Below are 16449 nucleotides of genomic sequence, written 5' to 3' on the forward strand. Positions count from 1 at the left end.
ATCAACTTTTAACCCTTCTAACTTCTTAACAAAAAACAATTTGGTTTAAAAAAAATTGTGCCGATGTAAAGGAGACATGTGGGAAATGTTACTTATTAAGTGTTTTGTGTAACTTAACTCTGGCCTAAGGGCATAAAAATTAAAATTGTCAAAATTGCAAAATTTCGCCAAATTTCCAATTTTTTCACAAATATCTGCAAGTTGTATCAAACAAATCGTAGCATTGTATCATGAAGTACAATATGTCACAAAAATCCTGTTACAGAATCAGTGGGATCCGTTGAAGAGTTTCAGAGTTATTACCTCATAAAGTGACAATGGTCGGAATTGTAACTTGTTTTTCTTATCTTTCAGGTTACATCGGGGGCTTACCTACAGCATTACAGAATGTTGTAGATAAGCCCCTAATGGCGGTGGCCACAGCTTATATGCGAAAAATGAGGTGACAGATTCCTTTAACTGAAAACTGAAAATAGGAGGGGGGATATGGTTGAGTGAAGATGTGCTATCTGCTGCTCCTAACCACCATCCACCTAGCAATTGGTTCCAGTACCTCAGCATGGACAAATCAGGTATTAAAAAGACAAGGACCTGAACATTCACCCATTCTGCATCCCCCCAGGGTGATATTGAGCCTTTCCTCACCAGGGCACAGAGACCGGACTAGGCACCGTCTCCACCAATCCCCCTGGAACAGAGGGAGTCAGGAGGTCCTCGCACACAGGGTGCAGTTTCTGCATCAGAGCCTGGGGACGCGTCTTCAAACCACCAGGTAACCGGTAGGAGGGTCCCTGGCGAGATCCTGCCTGCGGCAGGGAGGTCCCCGCTGAGCCAATCATTTAGAATTAGTGCATCCCTTTCTTCACTTGAATCCCTATGTATGGCTCCCACTAATCCTGTGCATGCAATCTCCGATATCTATAAGCTTCTATTAGATAGTGATCCGGATATGCTTCCCCCTTTTTGTAAGGCATGGGAAAGGGAGCTCCATCAATCCTTTACAAGAGAACAACGGTATAAATGTTTCAATCTCCCTCATAAATCTAATATAGCCACTAAAGCTCAAGAAACTAGTTATAAAATAGTATCTAGATGGTATCGCGTTCCTTCAGTCTTATATAAAATGGTTCCCAGGAGTAGTGAACTTGTGCTGGCGATGTGGGGCCCATGTGGGTTCGAATGTCACATATATGGTGGGCTGCCCGGCCCTTGGTGGCCTTCTGGGAAGATGTTCTTAAAGCGATTAATGACAGGGGTGTCAATCCCTAAAAGCCCGAAAGCAATTCTACTATTTATGTTTCCCATGCCTAAGAATGCTTTTAAGAAATCGTTATTGAGACACCTTCTTCAAGCTGCGCTAAGGTGGTAATTCCACGACACTGGAAGTCCTTGGACCTACCTTCGCTAGAGGAATGGTTTGGAAAGGAAGCTAAAGTTCACCAGATGGAATCACTGATAGCTCATAAACTAACAGCTAACAAAGTGGCTTCATTGGAAATCCTTCTTATCCTCACCAATGTACCAAAATATGCTAAGATACCGTATATACTCATAGAATCATAGAATCGTAGAGTTGGAAGGGACCTCCTGGGCCATCTGGTCCAACCCCCTGCTCAAAGCAGGATTCGGTAAATCATCCCAGACAAATGTCTGTCCAGCCTCTGTTTGAAGACTTCTATTGAAGTAGAACTCGCCACCTCTCGTGGCAGCCTGTTCCACTCATTGATCACCCTGTCAAAAAGTTTTTTCTAATATCTTAACTGTATCTCCTCCCATTCAGTTTCATCCCATTGCTTCTAGTCTTTCCTTGTGCAAATGAGACTAAAGAAGATCCTTCTAAAATGTGACAGCCGTTGAGATATCTGTAGACAGCTATTAAGTCTACCCTCAGTCTTCTCTTCTGCAAGCTAAACATTCCCAAATCCTGCAACCTTTCCTCATAAGACAGGGTTTGCAGACTGGTCACCATTCTGGTCGCTCTTTTCTGAACTTGCTCCAGTGTGTTGATGTCTTTTTTAAAATGTGGCGTCCAAAACTGGACACAATATTCCAGATGAGGTCTGACCAAAGAGGAGTAGAGGGCAATAATGACTTCACGTGATCTAGATTGTATGTTTCTGTTTATACATCCTAGAATTGCATTTGCCTTTTTTGCTGCTACATCACATTCATATTCCTACTCATCACGTTCATATTCATACTCGTGAATAAGCCGATCATCCTAATTTTGCCACAGAAAATTGGGAAAACTTATTGACTCGCGTATAAGCCTAGGGTGAAAAATGCAGCAGCTAGTGGTAAATTTCAAAAATAAAAAATAGATACCAATAAAAGTAAAATTAAATGAGACATCAGTAGGTTAAATGTTTTTGAATATCCATATTGAATCAGGAGCCCCATATAATGCTTCATACAGTTCATGATGGGCCCCATAAGATGCTCCATACAAAATAAACCCCATATAATGCTGCACAAAAATTAATGGCCCCATAAGATGCTCCATAGAATAATATGCCCTACCATATGCTGCTCCATTAATGCTATGGCCCCATAAGATGTTCCATAGATTATGCACCATATGATGCTCCATAGATTATGCCCTATATTCTGCCCCATAAGGTGCTCTATAGATTATGCCCCCATATACTGCCCCATAAGATGCTCCACAGATTATGCCCCCATATGTTGCCCCATAAGATACTCCATAGATTATGTCCCCATAAAATGCTCCATAGATTATGCCTGATATGATGCTCCATAGGTTATATCCCATATGTTTCTCCATAATTATGCCTCATATGATGCTCCATAGATTATACCCCATATGCTGCTCCATAGATTATATGCTGCACAAAGGTTAATAATGGCCCCATAAGATGCTCCATAGAATAATATGCCCCACCATATGCTGCTCCATAAAGGTTATGGCCCCATAAGATGTTCCATAGATTATGCACCATATGATGCTTCATAGACTATGCTCTATATGCTGCCCCATAAGATGTGACATAGATTATGCCCCCATATGCTGCCCCATAAGATGCTCCATAGAATAGGCCCCATATGATGCTCCATAGATTATGCACCCATAAGATGCTCCATAAGATGCTCCATAGATTATGCCCCATATGCTGCTGCTGCCAATAAAAAAAAAAAAAGACACTCACCTCTTGTCGCTGGGGGCCAAGGTGCCGGTGTCCTGAGCAGGTGGGGACACTAGCGCTATGGGGGACAGGTGCCGGGGACACTGGCGCGCTATGGGGGACAGGTGCCGGTGTCACCGCTGGGTCAGGGCCCCGGCACCTGAGATATTCACCTGTCCCCAGCAACCGCTGCGCACCGCTCTGTCTTCCAGGTCCTCTGCACTGACTACGTCATCACGCCCTCTGACCTGAACGTCACAGTCAGAGGACGCAGAGGACAGAGCGGCGCGCAGCGGTGGACCGGGGACAGGTGAATATTGCATATACTCACCCCCTCCTGGTGCGGTCTCTGTAGCCCCGCTTCTCCCACAGTCTCCGGCAGCTAATCCTTCCATCAGCGGCCACGTGGTACCGCTCATTAAAGTATATGCGCATATTCATGACTTTAATGAGTGGTACCAAGTGATCGCTGAAGGGAGGAGCCTGAGACCGTGGGAGAAGCAGGGGGGCTGCAGAGACGCGCCGGGGGGGTAAGTATAAGCAAGTATATACAGTAATTACTACTTTATCCTTTTACGATATTTGATATGCCAGTATCATAGTTCATACTCCGTCTGCCTTAGTGATTTGTCCTCGTAGTCTCTTATAAACAAATCTTCTCTTTTATCCTTCTTGTTATTTAGTTTAACAGGTTGTCAATTTTCTTTTGCTAACTACTGTTGATACCGTATGGAGTTGCTTGTTTTCATGTAACTAAACAATTCTCTCTTTCAGTAGTTACTATGACATATGGTGTGTTCGTTTGAACCTGTTGATATGTTTGTTTTGCTGTGTATTATAAAACAATTAAATTTTGAATAAGAAAACTGAAAATAAAGATTAAACAACAACCACAAGACGGATTTCATCACCCAGGTACCATTTTAATTAGTATAACGGCGCCGACCTGACACTGTCTATAGGTTACTGTGCACAATCCTGCGGACAGGTTCCCTTTAAGCTCATATTTATAGTTCTACTTTTTGTAGGTCAGTACAGCGCTAAAAATTGATCCAATGACCTTAAAATGACTGACTGCTAACTGCACAATGATTATTTTCTAACAGGTTTAAAAATCTGAGTGTTCCAGAGCATTGTGATTGTGATCGGGTGTGATGAGCAAACGTGCTGAGTGTCTTTGTTGTGCTCGAAAAATATGGTGCAGTCCACGTGACAGCGTCTGTAGGTTACTGAGCACAATCCTGCTGACAGGTTCCCTTTAAGGGAATATTTACATCTCAGACACCCATGAAAGAGATAGGATAAATCTTTTAAGCACTGGGACACAAGCCTACAATAAAAAAAACCTCCTTCCCTCCCTCAGAATAAAGACAGTTGGTATCTTTCACTTTTCATATTAAAGATGTTGTCCGTTTAATATTGATGTCCTATCCTGAGTGCTCGGTCACACCACCGTATTATCGGTCGGAGTTAGATTTGACATATCATTGTACTGCACACTTACCTGTGTCACTCTATGGGGCCGTGCACGTGTCAGATTTTTTCATCAGTCCGCACCGGAAACATTTGCTGCATGCCCTAGTTTGATCTGATATGTGGATTGCACTCGGCCTTGCAAATCAGTGAGTCTATGGAAGTCATCGGACTGCACTTGGATGGCTGAGAGCGGTACGATTTCCACGGACTGACAGAATGGAGAAGATGGAGATATTTTTTTCCTCCATCTTCTCCTCATCTGAGAGAATGGGATCAAACTCTGAGCAGAGGATGAATAGCATAATCTCTCGGATGGAAGAATACACGGTCATCTGCACCTAGCCTTAGGATAGGTCATCAATGCCAGTTCGGTGGAGTGTCACACCCTCACCAATCTGGTAATATAGCCATCAATATAAAAGTATCGGACAACCCCTTAAGTGTCCAAGCTACTAGAAATTTAGACAAACAATGAATTACAAACAATCTCAACTCCAAAGCTACAGAAGGAATGAGGAGGCAGAGAATGTTGCCATGCCATGACACACACTCACTTTATAAGGGTCTGTAGCGTCTTCCCATGCAACATGGAACATATGTCGTATCTCTTCCGCCAATCCTATTCTTGCACCACTGTTGGCTGCAACATATATACGTGGAATCCCTTGTGATCTGGAGAGCTCGGAGGCTCGGAGGTACAACAAATCTTCCTGAGGCCCAAACGACCCGATCCTGTATGTAATGTCATTCCCTATTACAATAATGTCTCTGCCATCTGGATACTCTGGGCTTTTCAATGTCATTTTCCATGCCACCATCCCAATCTGTGGAAAAAGTAAGTACCGTAAATTTCTTACATATATGTTAACTTTAATTGGAAATGTACATAGATCTACACTTATACAGCGGCATGTAAAAGTTTGGGCACCCCAGGTTAAAATTACTGTTGTTGTCAACAGGCCTAAAGTTAAAGTTGACACATTTCCTTTGTATTTTAGCCAAAAAATATATTGTGATTTCTTACATTTTACAAATTATAATAAAGACAATGGGTCGATGCAAAACTCTGGGCACCCTGCATGATTATAACATAATAGCACCCGCTTTTGAAAGTATCACAGCTTGTAAACGCTTTTTGTAGCCAGACAGTCTTTCATTTCTTGTTTGGGGGATTTTCATCCATTCTTCCTTGGTAAATTCCTCCAGTTCTGTGAGACTCCTGGGTCGTCTTGCATTTCATCTTCAATCTGACAGTTCTTCATGACATCATCTCTCCTTTTCTTTATTGGTGGTTACAAAATTCTACTTTATTCAGCTGATTTTTGTTTCATAATGCTTTGTTTGACATGTTATGCTATAGGCTGAGCTTGTGGACTTAAAAGGGTATATCCATCTCCAAGATCCTATCCCAAAGTGTAGTAGGTGTAATAATAATATCAAATAACTCCAATTAGAAATGTAGTATAGGTCTTATGAACCCATGTGCAGGCATTGCAGTAGCTTAAGTATCCAGGGTTACAACCACCTAAGCTACTGCAATGCCTGCACATGGGGTAAGTGACACGGTGAATCAGAAGAACTATTCATTTCTTACTTGAGGTATTTGCTAATGCGATTAATCATTACACTTACTACACATTGGGATAGGATCTTGGAGATAGGAATATCGCTTAAAGGGAAGGTGCCGTGTTTTTTCATAATTTAATGTAAAAAAGAAAATAGTATAAAAAGATATTGTCCCCTAAGCTTGACTCAGTGGTGTGTATGGATTTTTTTTTTTCTGTAGTAATGCAGCCACTGGGGGCTGCCATCTTACCTCTCTGGCTGCTGAACGACACTTTCCATGCTCATTTACGGCAGTCCCTGGGCATAAGAGATAATAGTCAGCTGCCGACCCCTATCTCTTTCATTGCAGCTGCATCAGGAGTGAACTGGCCACGCCTCTGTGTGCAGCTCAATTCACAGCTGTAGGTGTGGACAGGCGCCATCTTATTAGAGCCCAGTGCTTTCCTTTTAGCTCCATTTACACTCTATTGCAAGCCATGGATGCTGTACTGTTCCAGCATAATGGCTTGGATGTTCACTCTGCACATACCAGCTGCAGGAGAGGAACCAGGACGAGCTGCTGGAGGCCGAGCTGCTCTTTCCAAAACACCCGACCAGCTGCAGCCCCTGCTCTTGCAAAACATAGGAGGAGCTGCTCCCTGCTGTTTCAAAACACTTGGCAATCTGCTGGACATCTAATCCTCTCCTGTGTGATACTGACTGCTGAGCCATGTATCTATTCCTCTCCTGTGTGATACTGTGTGCTGAGCTGTGTATCTAATCCTATCCTGTGTGATACTGACTGCTGAGCCGTGTATCTAATCCTCTCCTGTGTGATACTGACTGCTGAACCGTGTATCTAATCCTATCCTGTGTGATACTGCCTGCTGAGCCGTGTATCTAATCCTCTCCTGTGTGATACTGTGTGCTGAACCCTGTATCTAATCCTATCCTGTGTGATACTGCCTGCTGAGCCGTGTATCAAATCCTCTCCTGTGTGATACTGTGTGCTGAGCAGTGTATCAAATCCTCTCCTGTGTGATACTGTGTGCTGAGCCGTGTATCTAATCCTATCCTGTGTGATACTGTCTGCTGAGCCGTGTATCTAATCCTCTCCTGTGATACTGTCTGCTGAGCCGTGTATCTAACCCTCTCCTGTGTGATACTGACTGCTGAGCCATGTATCTAATCCTATCCTGTGTGATACTGTCTGCTGAGCCGTGTATCTAACCCTATCCTGTGTGATACTGACTGCTGAGCTATGTAGCTAATCCTATCCTGTGATACTGTCTGCTGAGCCATGTATCTAATCCTATCCTGTGTGATACTGTCTGCTGAGCCGTGTATCTAATCCTATCCTGTGTGATACTGACTGCTGAGCCGTGTATCTAATCCTCTCCTGTGTGATACTGTCTGCTGAGCCGTGTATCTAACCCTATCCTGTGTCATACTGACTGCTGAGCTATGTAGCTAATCCTATCCTGTGTGATACTGTCTGCTGAGCTGTGTATCTTATCCTATCCTGTGTGATACTGTCTGCTGAGCTGTGTATCTAATCCTACCCTGTGTGATACCGCCTGCTGAGCCATGTATCTAATCCTCTCCTGTGTGATACTGTCAGATGAGCCGTGTATCTAATCCTATCCTGTGTGATACTGTCTGCTGAGCCGTGTATCTAATCCTATCCTGTGTGATACTGACTGCTGAGCCATGTGTCTAATCTTCTGTGTTCTACTGACTGCTGAGCTGTGTATCTAATCCTATCCTGTGTGATACTGACTGCTGAGCCGTGTATCTAATCCTATCCCGTGTGATACTGCTCTCCTGAAATACTCTGTGCTGCTGTCACCCTGCTCCTCCACCATATATCTCCCTCTGTGCCCCCCATAGACCAGCACACTGCTCTCCTGAAATACTCTGTGCTGCTGTCACCCTGCTCCCAGAATCCTTGCTGCCTGCCATCCTCAGTGACCGAAGACCCCATTCCTCTCCTCAGATCCTGTCCTGGCGATGTGTGAAAGCGAGGCGACAGGGGCCTGATATATGGTGGAAGGAGCAGGGTGACAGCAGCACAGAGTATTTCAGGAGAGCAGCGTGCTGGTCTATGGGGGGCACCCTGTTCAGTGCCAGGGATTGTACATAGAGTGCTGTGTTTTATACACATGGATGGACCGTCTGCTTGTCTGCTCCACAGAAATCCAGGAAACATTTTGGCTGATTGATGACCTGTTCTGATGCATACTTTACATGCAAAGACCGTCAGTAACTTTGCAGGCCCCATCAAAATGGCTGCTCACTGTGTTCCTAAATGTCATCCTCTTTTCTCTTAGCAAACACCCAGAAGGGGAGGAGAGGAGTGACACCACATCCATGTCAGCAGACTCCGCCCATATTTACTCCAGTGCAGTAATGTGAGCTAGTTGCACTCGGTTTTTGTGCCAAACTTCAGTAGCTGCTCCCCCTAGTATTAACAAGTGGAAATGCCAAACTTTTTAAAATTATTTTTCATATTTTACAAAATTAAAAACAAATGATAATATTTTTTAAGAAAATGTAAACATTATTTCTTTACATTTTTTCAAATGCTGAAAAATTTTTTTTGGGATGTCACCTTCCCTTTAAGTCTGCCTTCAAGCTTAAAAAACTATTAAACTACCTGTATCCGTCTATTACAACTGCTGGAGTACAGATTACTGTTAGTCTTTGAACAACCAGATCTCAATTTTCTTCGCAAAATGTTAACCCATCTAATAGTTAAGACACAATAATGAAAACGATCATAACATAGGGTGGGATCAGGGTCTCCAAGGGGAGGTGAGAGGGAGTAGTGATGTTTCCCCTGTCTCTTCTGCCCCCCAGTCTCCGAGAGGAGCTCCATCGACCATCCAAACATATGGTAGCAGCAAACAATCCAATATGGCAAATTTTAGCAATCTGTCTGTCTTTTAGTTGCCAGTCGCACAAAATAACATAGGTATTTCATATCCGACAAAAGAGAATGATACACAGTATTCTCTCAGGCTAGCAATTCTCTTGTAAGGTAAGTTTTATGGGCATTATTTTGACACAGGTAACCTGCAGGGTGTAGGAACTGTATGTATACAGATTAATTATCCTTCAGTAGTTTAGTAAGATTCCTATTATGTTGATGTTTCTTAATAAACCTTTTCTTTATTATAAATAGGCTCTTGAATTTTTTTCAATAATTTCAGAGTTTGTATTTTATTTTTTTATCCAACTGATAACCTGTTTGTCAGGATACATTATAGCACCATTTATAGATAGATTAGAGATATGTTGAAAGAACTAAAAATATGATTACCTCATTACCTCCAGGAAGCCGATTCATGTGTACCAACTGGCCCTGGTCATCCAGTACCAGCTCAGTATAAATAAGAACATCGGACGGCAGAGGACTCTTTGGAATATCGACAGTTGCATCCATTGACTCCCACAACTTGATTAAAGCCTATTGGTAAATAAGCAAATACAATTTTTGAGATATTCATTCTATTTATGTATGTATCCATCTATATATTACAGTGCTGTGCACGCGTATTAGGTAGGTGTGGAAAGAATACTGCAAGAAAAGAAGAATGCTTTAAGTACTAGAAGTGTTTATAGTTTATTTTTATCAACAGAATGCAAAGTGAATGAACTAAAGAGACATGCAAATCAAATTACCGCATATACTCAAGTATAAGTAGAGTTTTTCAGCACATTTTTTGTCCTGAAAAAGCCCCCCTCGGCTCATGCTTGAGTGAGGGTCCCAGAAGACGGAGAGGGAGCGGCATCAGCGGAGCAGCGGATCACAGAAGGCAGGAGCCAGCTACTGCCGCTAAAGCCTGTGCCCACTGCTAAAGAGAAATGAGTATTCACTGCGCTGGAAGTGAATATTAATTTCTCTGTAATAGCGGGCACAGTAGTCGCAGCCGCCGGCTTCCTGCATCGGCCGGGTGATCACGTGTGCCCGCTACTTAAGTAAATGAACATTCATTCCGTTAAGTAGCGGGCACACATGATCACTCCACAGCTGCAGCTACTGGCACCGTGACAAGACGCTGCGAGGAAATGCAGAGATGGTAAGTATGGTGGTTTATTTTTTTTTATATATGTGTTTCTGAAGGGGGCCATGCATACAAGGATAGGGATGAGGAGCCATGCATACAAGGATAGGGATGAGGAGCCATGCAGACCAGGATAGGGATGAGGAGCCATGCAGACCAGGATAGGGATGAGGAGCCATGCAGACCAGGCTAGGGATGAGGAAGCCATGCATACCAGTATAGGGATGAGGAGCCATGCAGACCAGTATAGGGATGAGGGAGCCATGCAGACCAGGATGGGGATGAGGGGGCCATGCAGACCAGGATGGGGATTAGGGGGCCATGCAGACCAGGATGGGGATGAGGAGCCATGCAGACCAGGATAGGGATGAGGAAGCCATGCATACCAGTATAGGGATGAGGAGCCATGCAGACCAGTATAGGGATGAGGGAGCCATGCAGACCAGGCTAGGGATGAGGAGCCATGCAGACCAGGATAGGGATGAGGAAGCCATGCAGACCAGGCTAGGGATGAGGAGCCATGCAGACCAGTATAGGGATGAGGGAGCCATGCAGACCAGGATGGGGATGAGGGGGCCATGCAGACCAGGATGGGGATTAGGGGGCCATGCAGACCAGGATGGGGATGAAGGGACAATGCATACCAGGCTTATACTCAACTCAATAAGTTTTCCCAGCTTTTTGTGGTAAAATTAGGTGCCTTGGCTTATACTCAAGTCAGCTTATACTCAAGTATATATGGTAACATTTTGTACAACCACACTTTGCTTTTAAAACTGCATCAAAGCATCAATGCTCTTAGATACACTTGCACACAGTTTTAGAAGCAACTTGGCAGGGCGGTTGTTCCAAACATCTTGAAAAACTAACCACAGATCTCTTGTGGATGTAGGCTCACACAAATACTTCTGTCTTCTCATGTATTTACAGACAAATTTGATGTTTTATCTTCACTTCCATGATAGATCTTAAAGACAATGGCTGTATGTTGGGGGTCATTGTCCTCATTCAGAACAAACTTGGAGTCAAATCAGATGACTCCCCAATGGTAGATGGAAACCATCTTGCCACAAACTTGGCAAACTTGTGAAACTTAGACGCAGTGGTCGATTTAAAATAACAATGCAGCTGATGAAAGATGCATCATGATTACTTCCCTTTGTAATCAGATGTTCAGCAGTAACAATAGCTTGCAACTGTTACCACCCACCTTTCGTGTCTACCTCTTTCCTCATAGACTGTAAGCTTGTGAGCAGGGTCCTCATTCCTCTTTGTATCTGTTATGATCTATGTGATTATTGTTATAGTGGTTTGAAAAAACCACTATATTGTAATCCGAACGCTGCTAACTTATTCTTCTTCTTATTATTTTCCAGTTGATTTCCGCAATTAATGCTGCCCGAACCGCTACACGCACAGACTCCGTTGAGGTGTCGTTTCGAAGCCAGCGTCCATGAGAGGTATGCTAAGTATTTTTCGTGTCGATCGGATTTGTAGTTTTTGCGCAATTTGCGTTTGAAAAATTTTTTTCCCGTCATTGGAATGCACTGTCTCAATGCATTTGAATGGGGAAATTTTGCTATAGACAAAACATGCCCTGAGGCGATTGAAATGGCAGTTGAGCTCATTGATATGCGCAGGCAGACCCAGTTACTATGCCAACGCCTACGAACGTCACATGACCTCTCCAAGACAGAGCTTCTGCCACATAATATCAGCTCTTAGAGCAAAACCCACAGCACAAATGCAAATCTAGCTTCATCACATGACGTATGCCCTTGAGAGAGAATGTGCGCCAAAGTGGATTTAGAAGCCCAGTGAGCCACCCTGGCTCTTAAAGGGCCGATGCGCCAAAGTGATTCTTAAAGAGCCGGCGCACCAAAATGAGTCTTAAAGGGCCGGCACGCCAAATCGAAAGCTGAGTGACCCAAGGCTCCAAATCGGAGGCTGATAGACCCTGGCCTACAAAAAGGAGGCTGAGCAACCCTGGCATCCAAATTGGACCCAGAGTGGCCCCACCCATCAAATCAGACCCAGAGTGGACCGCCCACCAAATCAGACCCAGAGTGGCCCCACCCACCAAATTGGACCCTGAGGGGCCCCACCCACAAAATCGGACCCTGAGGGGCCCCGGCCACAAAATCGGACCCTGAGGGGCCCCACCCACAAAATCGCACCCTGAGGGGCCCCAACTACAAAATCGGACCCTGAGGGGCCCCGGACATAAAATCAGACCCTGAGGGGCCCCAACTACAAAATCGGACCCTGAGGGGCCCCGGCCACAAAATCGGACCCTGAGGGGCCCCACACTCAAAATCGGATCCTGAGGGGCCCAACCAACAAAATCGGACCCTGAGGGCCCCACCCACAAAATCGGACCCTGAGGGGCCCCGGCCACAAAATCGGACCCTGAGCGGCCCAACCACAAAATCGGACCCTGAGGGGCCCCGGCCACAAAATCGGACCCTGAGGGGCCCCAGCCACAAAATCGGACCCTGAGGGGCCCCAGCCACAAAATCGGACGCTGAGGGGCGCCGGCCACAAAATCGGACCCTGAGGGGCCCCAACCACAAAACCGGACCCTGAGGGGCCCCAACCACAAAACCGGACCCTGAGGGGCCCCAACCACAAAATCGGACCCTGAGGGGCCCCGGCCACAAAATCGGACCCTGAGAGACCCCGGCCACAAAATCGAACTCAGAGGGGCCCCACCCACAAAATTGGACCCTGAGGGGCCCCGCCCACAAAATCAGACCCTGAGGGGCCACGCCCTCAAAATCGGACCCTGAGAGGCCCCGCTCACCAAATTGGACCCTGAGGGGCCCCGCCAACCAAATCGGACTCTGAGGGGCACCACCCACAAAATCGGACTCTGAGGGGCCCCACCAACAAAATCGGACCCTGAGGGCCCCCAACCACAAAATCGGACCCTGAGAGACCCCGGCCACAAAATCGAACCCAGAGGGGCCCCGCCCACCAAATCGGACCCTGAGGGGCCCCGCCCACAAAATCGGACCCTGAGGGGCCCCGCCCACAAAATCGGACCCTGAGAGGCCCTGCCCACCAAATAGGACCCTGAGGGGCCCTGCCAACCAAATCGGACTCTGAGGGGCCCCACCCACAAAATCGGACCCTGAGGGCCCCCAACCACAAAATAGGACCCTAAGGGGCCCCGCCCTCAAAATCAGACCCGAGTAGACCCGGCCACAAAATCAGACCCTGAGGGGTCCCGGCCACAAAATCGGACCATGAGGAGCCCCAGCCACAAAATCGGACCCTGAGGGCCCCCACCCGCAAAATCGGACCCTGAGGGGCCCCGCCCACCAAATCGGACCCTGAGGGGATCCACCCACCAAATTGGACCCTGAGAGGCCCCGCTCACCAAATCGAACTCTGAGGGACTCCGCTCACCAAATCGGACCCTGAGGGGCCCCGCCCACCAAATCGGACCCTGAGGGGCCCCGCCCACCAAATCGGATTCTGAGGGGGCCCCAACAACAAAATCGAACCCTGAGGGGCCCTGGACACAAAATCGGACCCTGAGGGTCCCGACCCACAAAATCAGACCCTGAGGGACCCCAACCACAAAATCGGACCCTGAGGGGCCCAGCTCACCAAATCAGACCCAGAGTGGCCCCCGCCAACCAAGTCAAACCATGAGGGGCCCCGCCCACCAAATCGGACCCTGAGGGGCCCAGCCCACCAAATCGGACCCTGAGGGGCCGTGCTCACAAAATCGAACTCAGAGGGGCCCCGCTCACCAAATCGGACGCTGAGGGGCCCCGCTCACCAAATCAGACCCAGAGTGGCCCCCGCCCACCAAATCAAACCATGAGGGGCCCCGCCCACCAAATCGGACCCTGAGGGGCCCAGCCCACCAAATCGGACCCTGAGGGGCCATGCTCACAAAATCGAACTCAGAGGGGCCCCGCTCACCAAATCGGACGCTGAGGGGCCCCGCCCACCAAATCGGATTCTGAAGGGCCTCAACCACAAAATCGGACCCTGAGGGGCCCCGGACACAAAATCGGACCCTGAGGGTCCCCACCCACAAAATGAGACCCTGAGGGGCCCCAGCCACAAAATGAGACCCTGAGGGGCCCCACCCACCAAATCGGACCCTGAGGGGCCCCGCTCACCAAATTGAACTCTGAGGGGCCCCGCTCAATAAATCGGGTTCTGAGGGGCCCCGCCCAGCAAATTGGACCCTGAGGGGCCCCGCTCACCAAATCGGACGCTGAGGGGCCCCGCCCACCAAATCGGATTCTGAAGGGCCTCAACCACAAAATCGGACCCTGAGGGGCCCCGGACACAAAATCGGACCCTGAGGGTCCCCACCCACAAAATGAGACCCTGAGGGGCCCCAGCCACAAAATGAGACCCTGAGGGGCCCCACCCACCAAATCGGACCCTGAGGGGCCCCGCTCACCAAATTGAACTCTGAGGGGCCCCGCTCAATAAATCGGGTTCTGAGGGGCCCCGCCCAGCAAATTGGACCCTGAGGGGCCCCGCCCACCAAATCGACCTCTGAGGGGCTGTGCTCACCAAATCAGACCCTGAGGGGCCCCGCCCACCAAATCGGACCCTGAGGGGCCCCGCTCACCAAATCGGACCCTGAGGGGACCCAACCACTAAATCAGACCCTGAGGGGCCCCGGCCACAAAATCGGACCCTGAGGGGCCCCAAACACTAACTCGGACCCTGAGGGGCCCCGACCACAAAATCGGACCTGAGAGACCCCGGCCACAAAATCGAACCCAGAGGGACCCCAGTCACAAAATCGGACCCTGAGCCCCAACCCATAAAATCGGACCCTGAGGGGCTCCACCCACAAAATCGGACCCTGAGGGGCCCCGGCCACAAAATCGAACCATGAGGGGCCCCACCCAAGAAATCCGACCCTGAGGGGCCCCGCCCACGAAATCGGACCCTGAGGGGCCTTGCCCACAAAATCAGACTGAGGGGCCCCGACCACAAAATCGGACCCTGAGGGGCCCCGCCCACCAAACCGGACCCTGAGGGGCCCCGGCCACAAAATCGGACCCTGAGGGGCTCCAACCACAAAATTGGACCCTGAGAGACCCCGGCCACAAAATTGAACCCAGAGGGGCGCCGGCCACAAAATCAGACCCTGAGGGGCCCCAACCACAAAATCAGACCCTCAAGGGCCCCGGCCACAAAACAGGACCCTGAGGGCCCCCAACCACAAAACCGGACCCTGAGGGGCCCCAACCACAAAATCGGACCCTGAGGGGCCCCAACCACAAAATTGGACCCTGAGGGGCCCCGGCCACAAAATCGGACCCTGAGAGACCCCGGCCACAAAATTGAACCCAGAGGGGCCCCAGTCACAAAATCGGACCCTGAGGGGCCCCACCCACTAAATCGGACTAAGAGTGGCCCCGCCCACCAAATTGGACCCTGAGGAGCTCCACCCACCAAATCGGACCCTGAGGGGCCCCACTCACCAAATCGGACCCTGAGTGGTTCCGGCCACAAAATCGGACCCTGAGGGGCCCCGACCACAAAATTGGACCCTGAGGGGCCCCGGCCACAAAATCGGACCCTGAGGGGCCCCGCCCACCACATCGGATCCTAAGAGGCCCCACCCACCAAATCGGATCCTGAGGGGCCCTGGCCACAAAATCGGACCCTGAGGGGCCCCGGCCACAAAATCGGACCCTGAGGGGCCCCACCCACAAAATCGGACCCTGAGGGGCCCCACCCACCAAATCGGACCCTGAGGGGCCCCGGCCACAAAATCGGACCCTGAGGGGCCCCACCCACCAAATCGGACCGAGGGGCCCCGCCCACCAAATCAGACCCTGAGGGGCCCCACCCACCAAATCGGACCTTGAGGGGCCCCGGCCACAAAATCGGACCCTGAGGGGCCCCACCCCACCCACAAATCGGGCCTTGAGGGGACCCACCCACAAAATCGGACCCTGGGGCCAAAGTGGCCCCTGAGAGGCACCCACAGTTAAAACGGATCCTGAGTTGAAAGTCTTGCAGGGGCATCAGGCAAGTCTCTCTTAAAGGGGCAGCCTGGGCACCATTTCAAACCACTATCTGTACTTCCTTCAGGAAATACACATCTAGTTATAGTGGTTTGAAAAAACCACTATATTGTAATCCGAACGCTGCTAACTTATTCTTCTTCTTCTTATTATTAAGTTGATTTCTGCAATTAATACAGCCCGAACCGCTACACGCACAGA

The 16449-nt window shown here is 48.5% G+C and overlaps 1 protein-coding gene across 1 annotated transcript in view; it reads right to left on the minus strand.

Annotated features, from left to right (window-relative positions):
* ACACA (acetyl-CoA carboxylase alpha) overlaps window positions 1-16449 on the minus strand; it is a 624740-nt gene that overhangs the window by 288922 nt on the left and 319369 nt on the right. The window contains exons 41-42 of the mRNA XM_073542564.1: window positions 9487-9633; window positions 5174-5443 (exon numbers count right to left, since the gene is read on the minus strand). Of these exons, the coding sequence (XP_073398665.1) occupies window positions 5174-5443; window positions 9487-9633 (417 nt within the window). The remainder of the gene's footprint in view (window positions 1-5173; window positions 5444-9486; window positions 9634-16449) is intronic.

Source organism: Dendrobates tinctorius, unplaced genomic scaffold, assembly GCF_039654945.1.
Source record: "Dendrobates tinctorius isolate UK_male_01 unplaced genomic scaffold, ASM3965494v1 ptg000127l, whole genome shotgun sequence".
Classification (NCBI taxonomy): domain Eukaryota; kingdom Metazoa; phylum Chordata; class Amphibia; order Anura; family Dendrobatidae; genus Dendrobates; species Dendrobates tinctorius.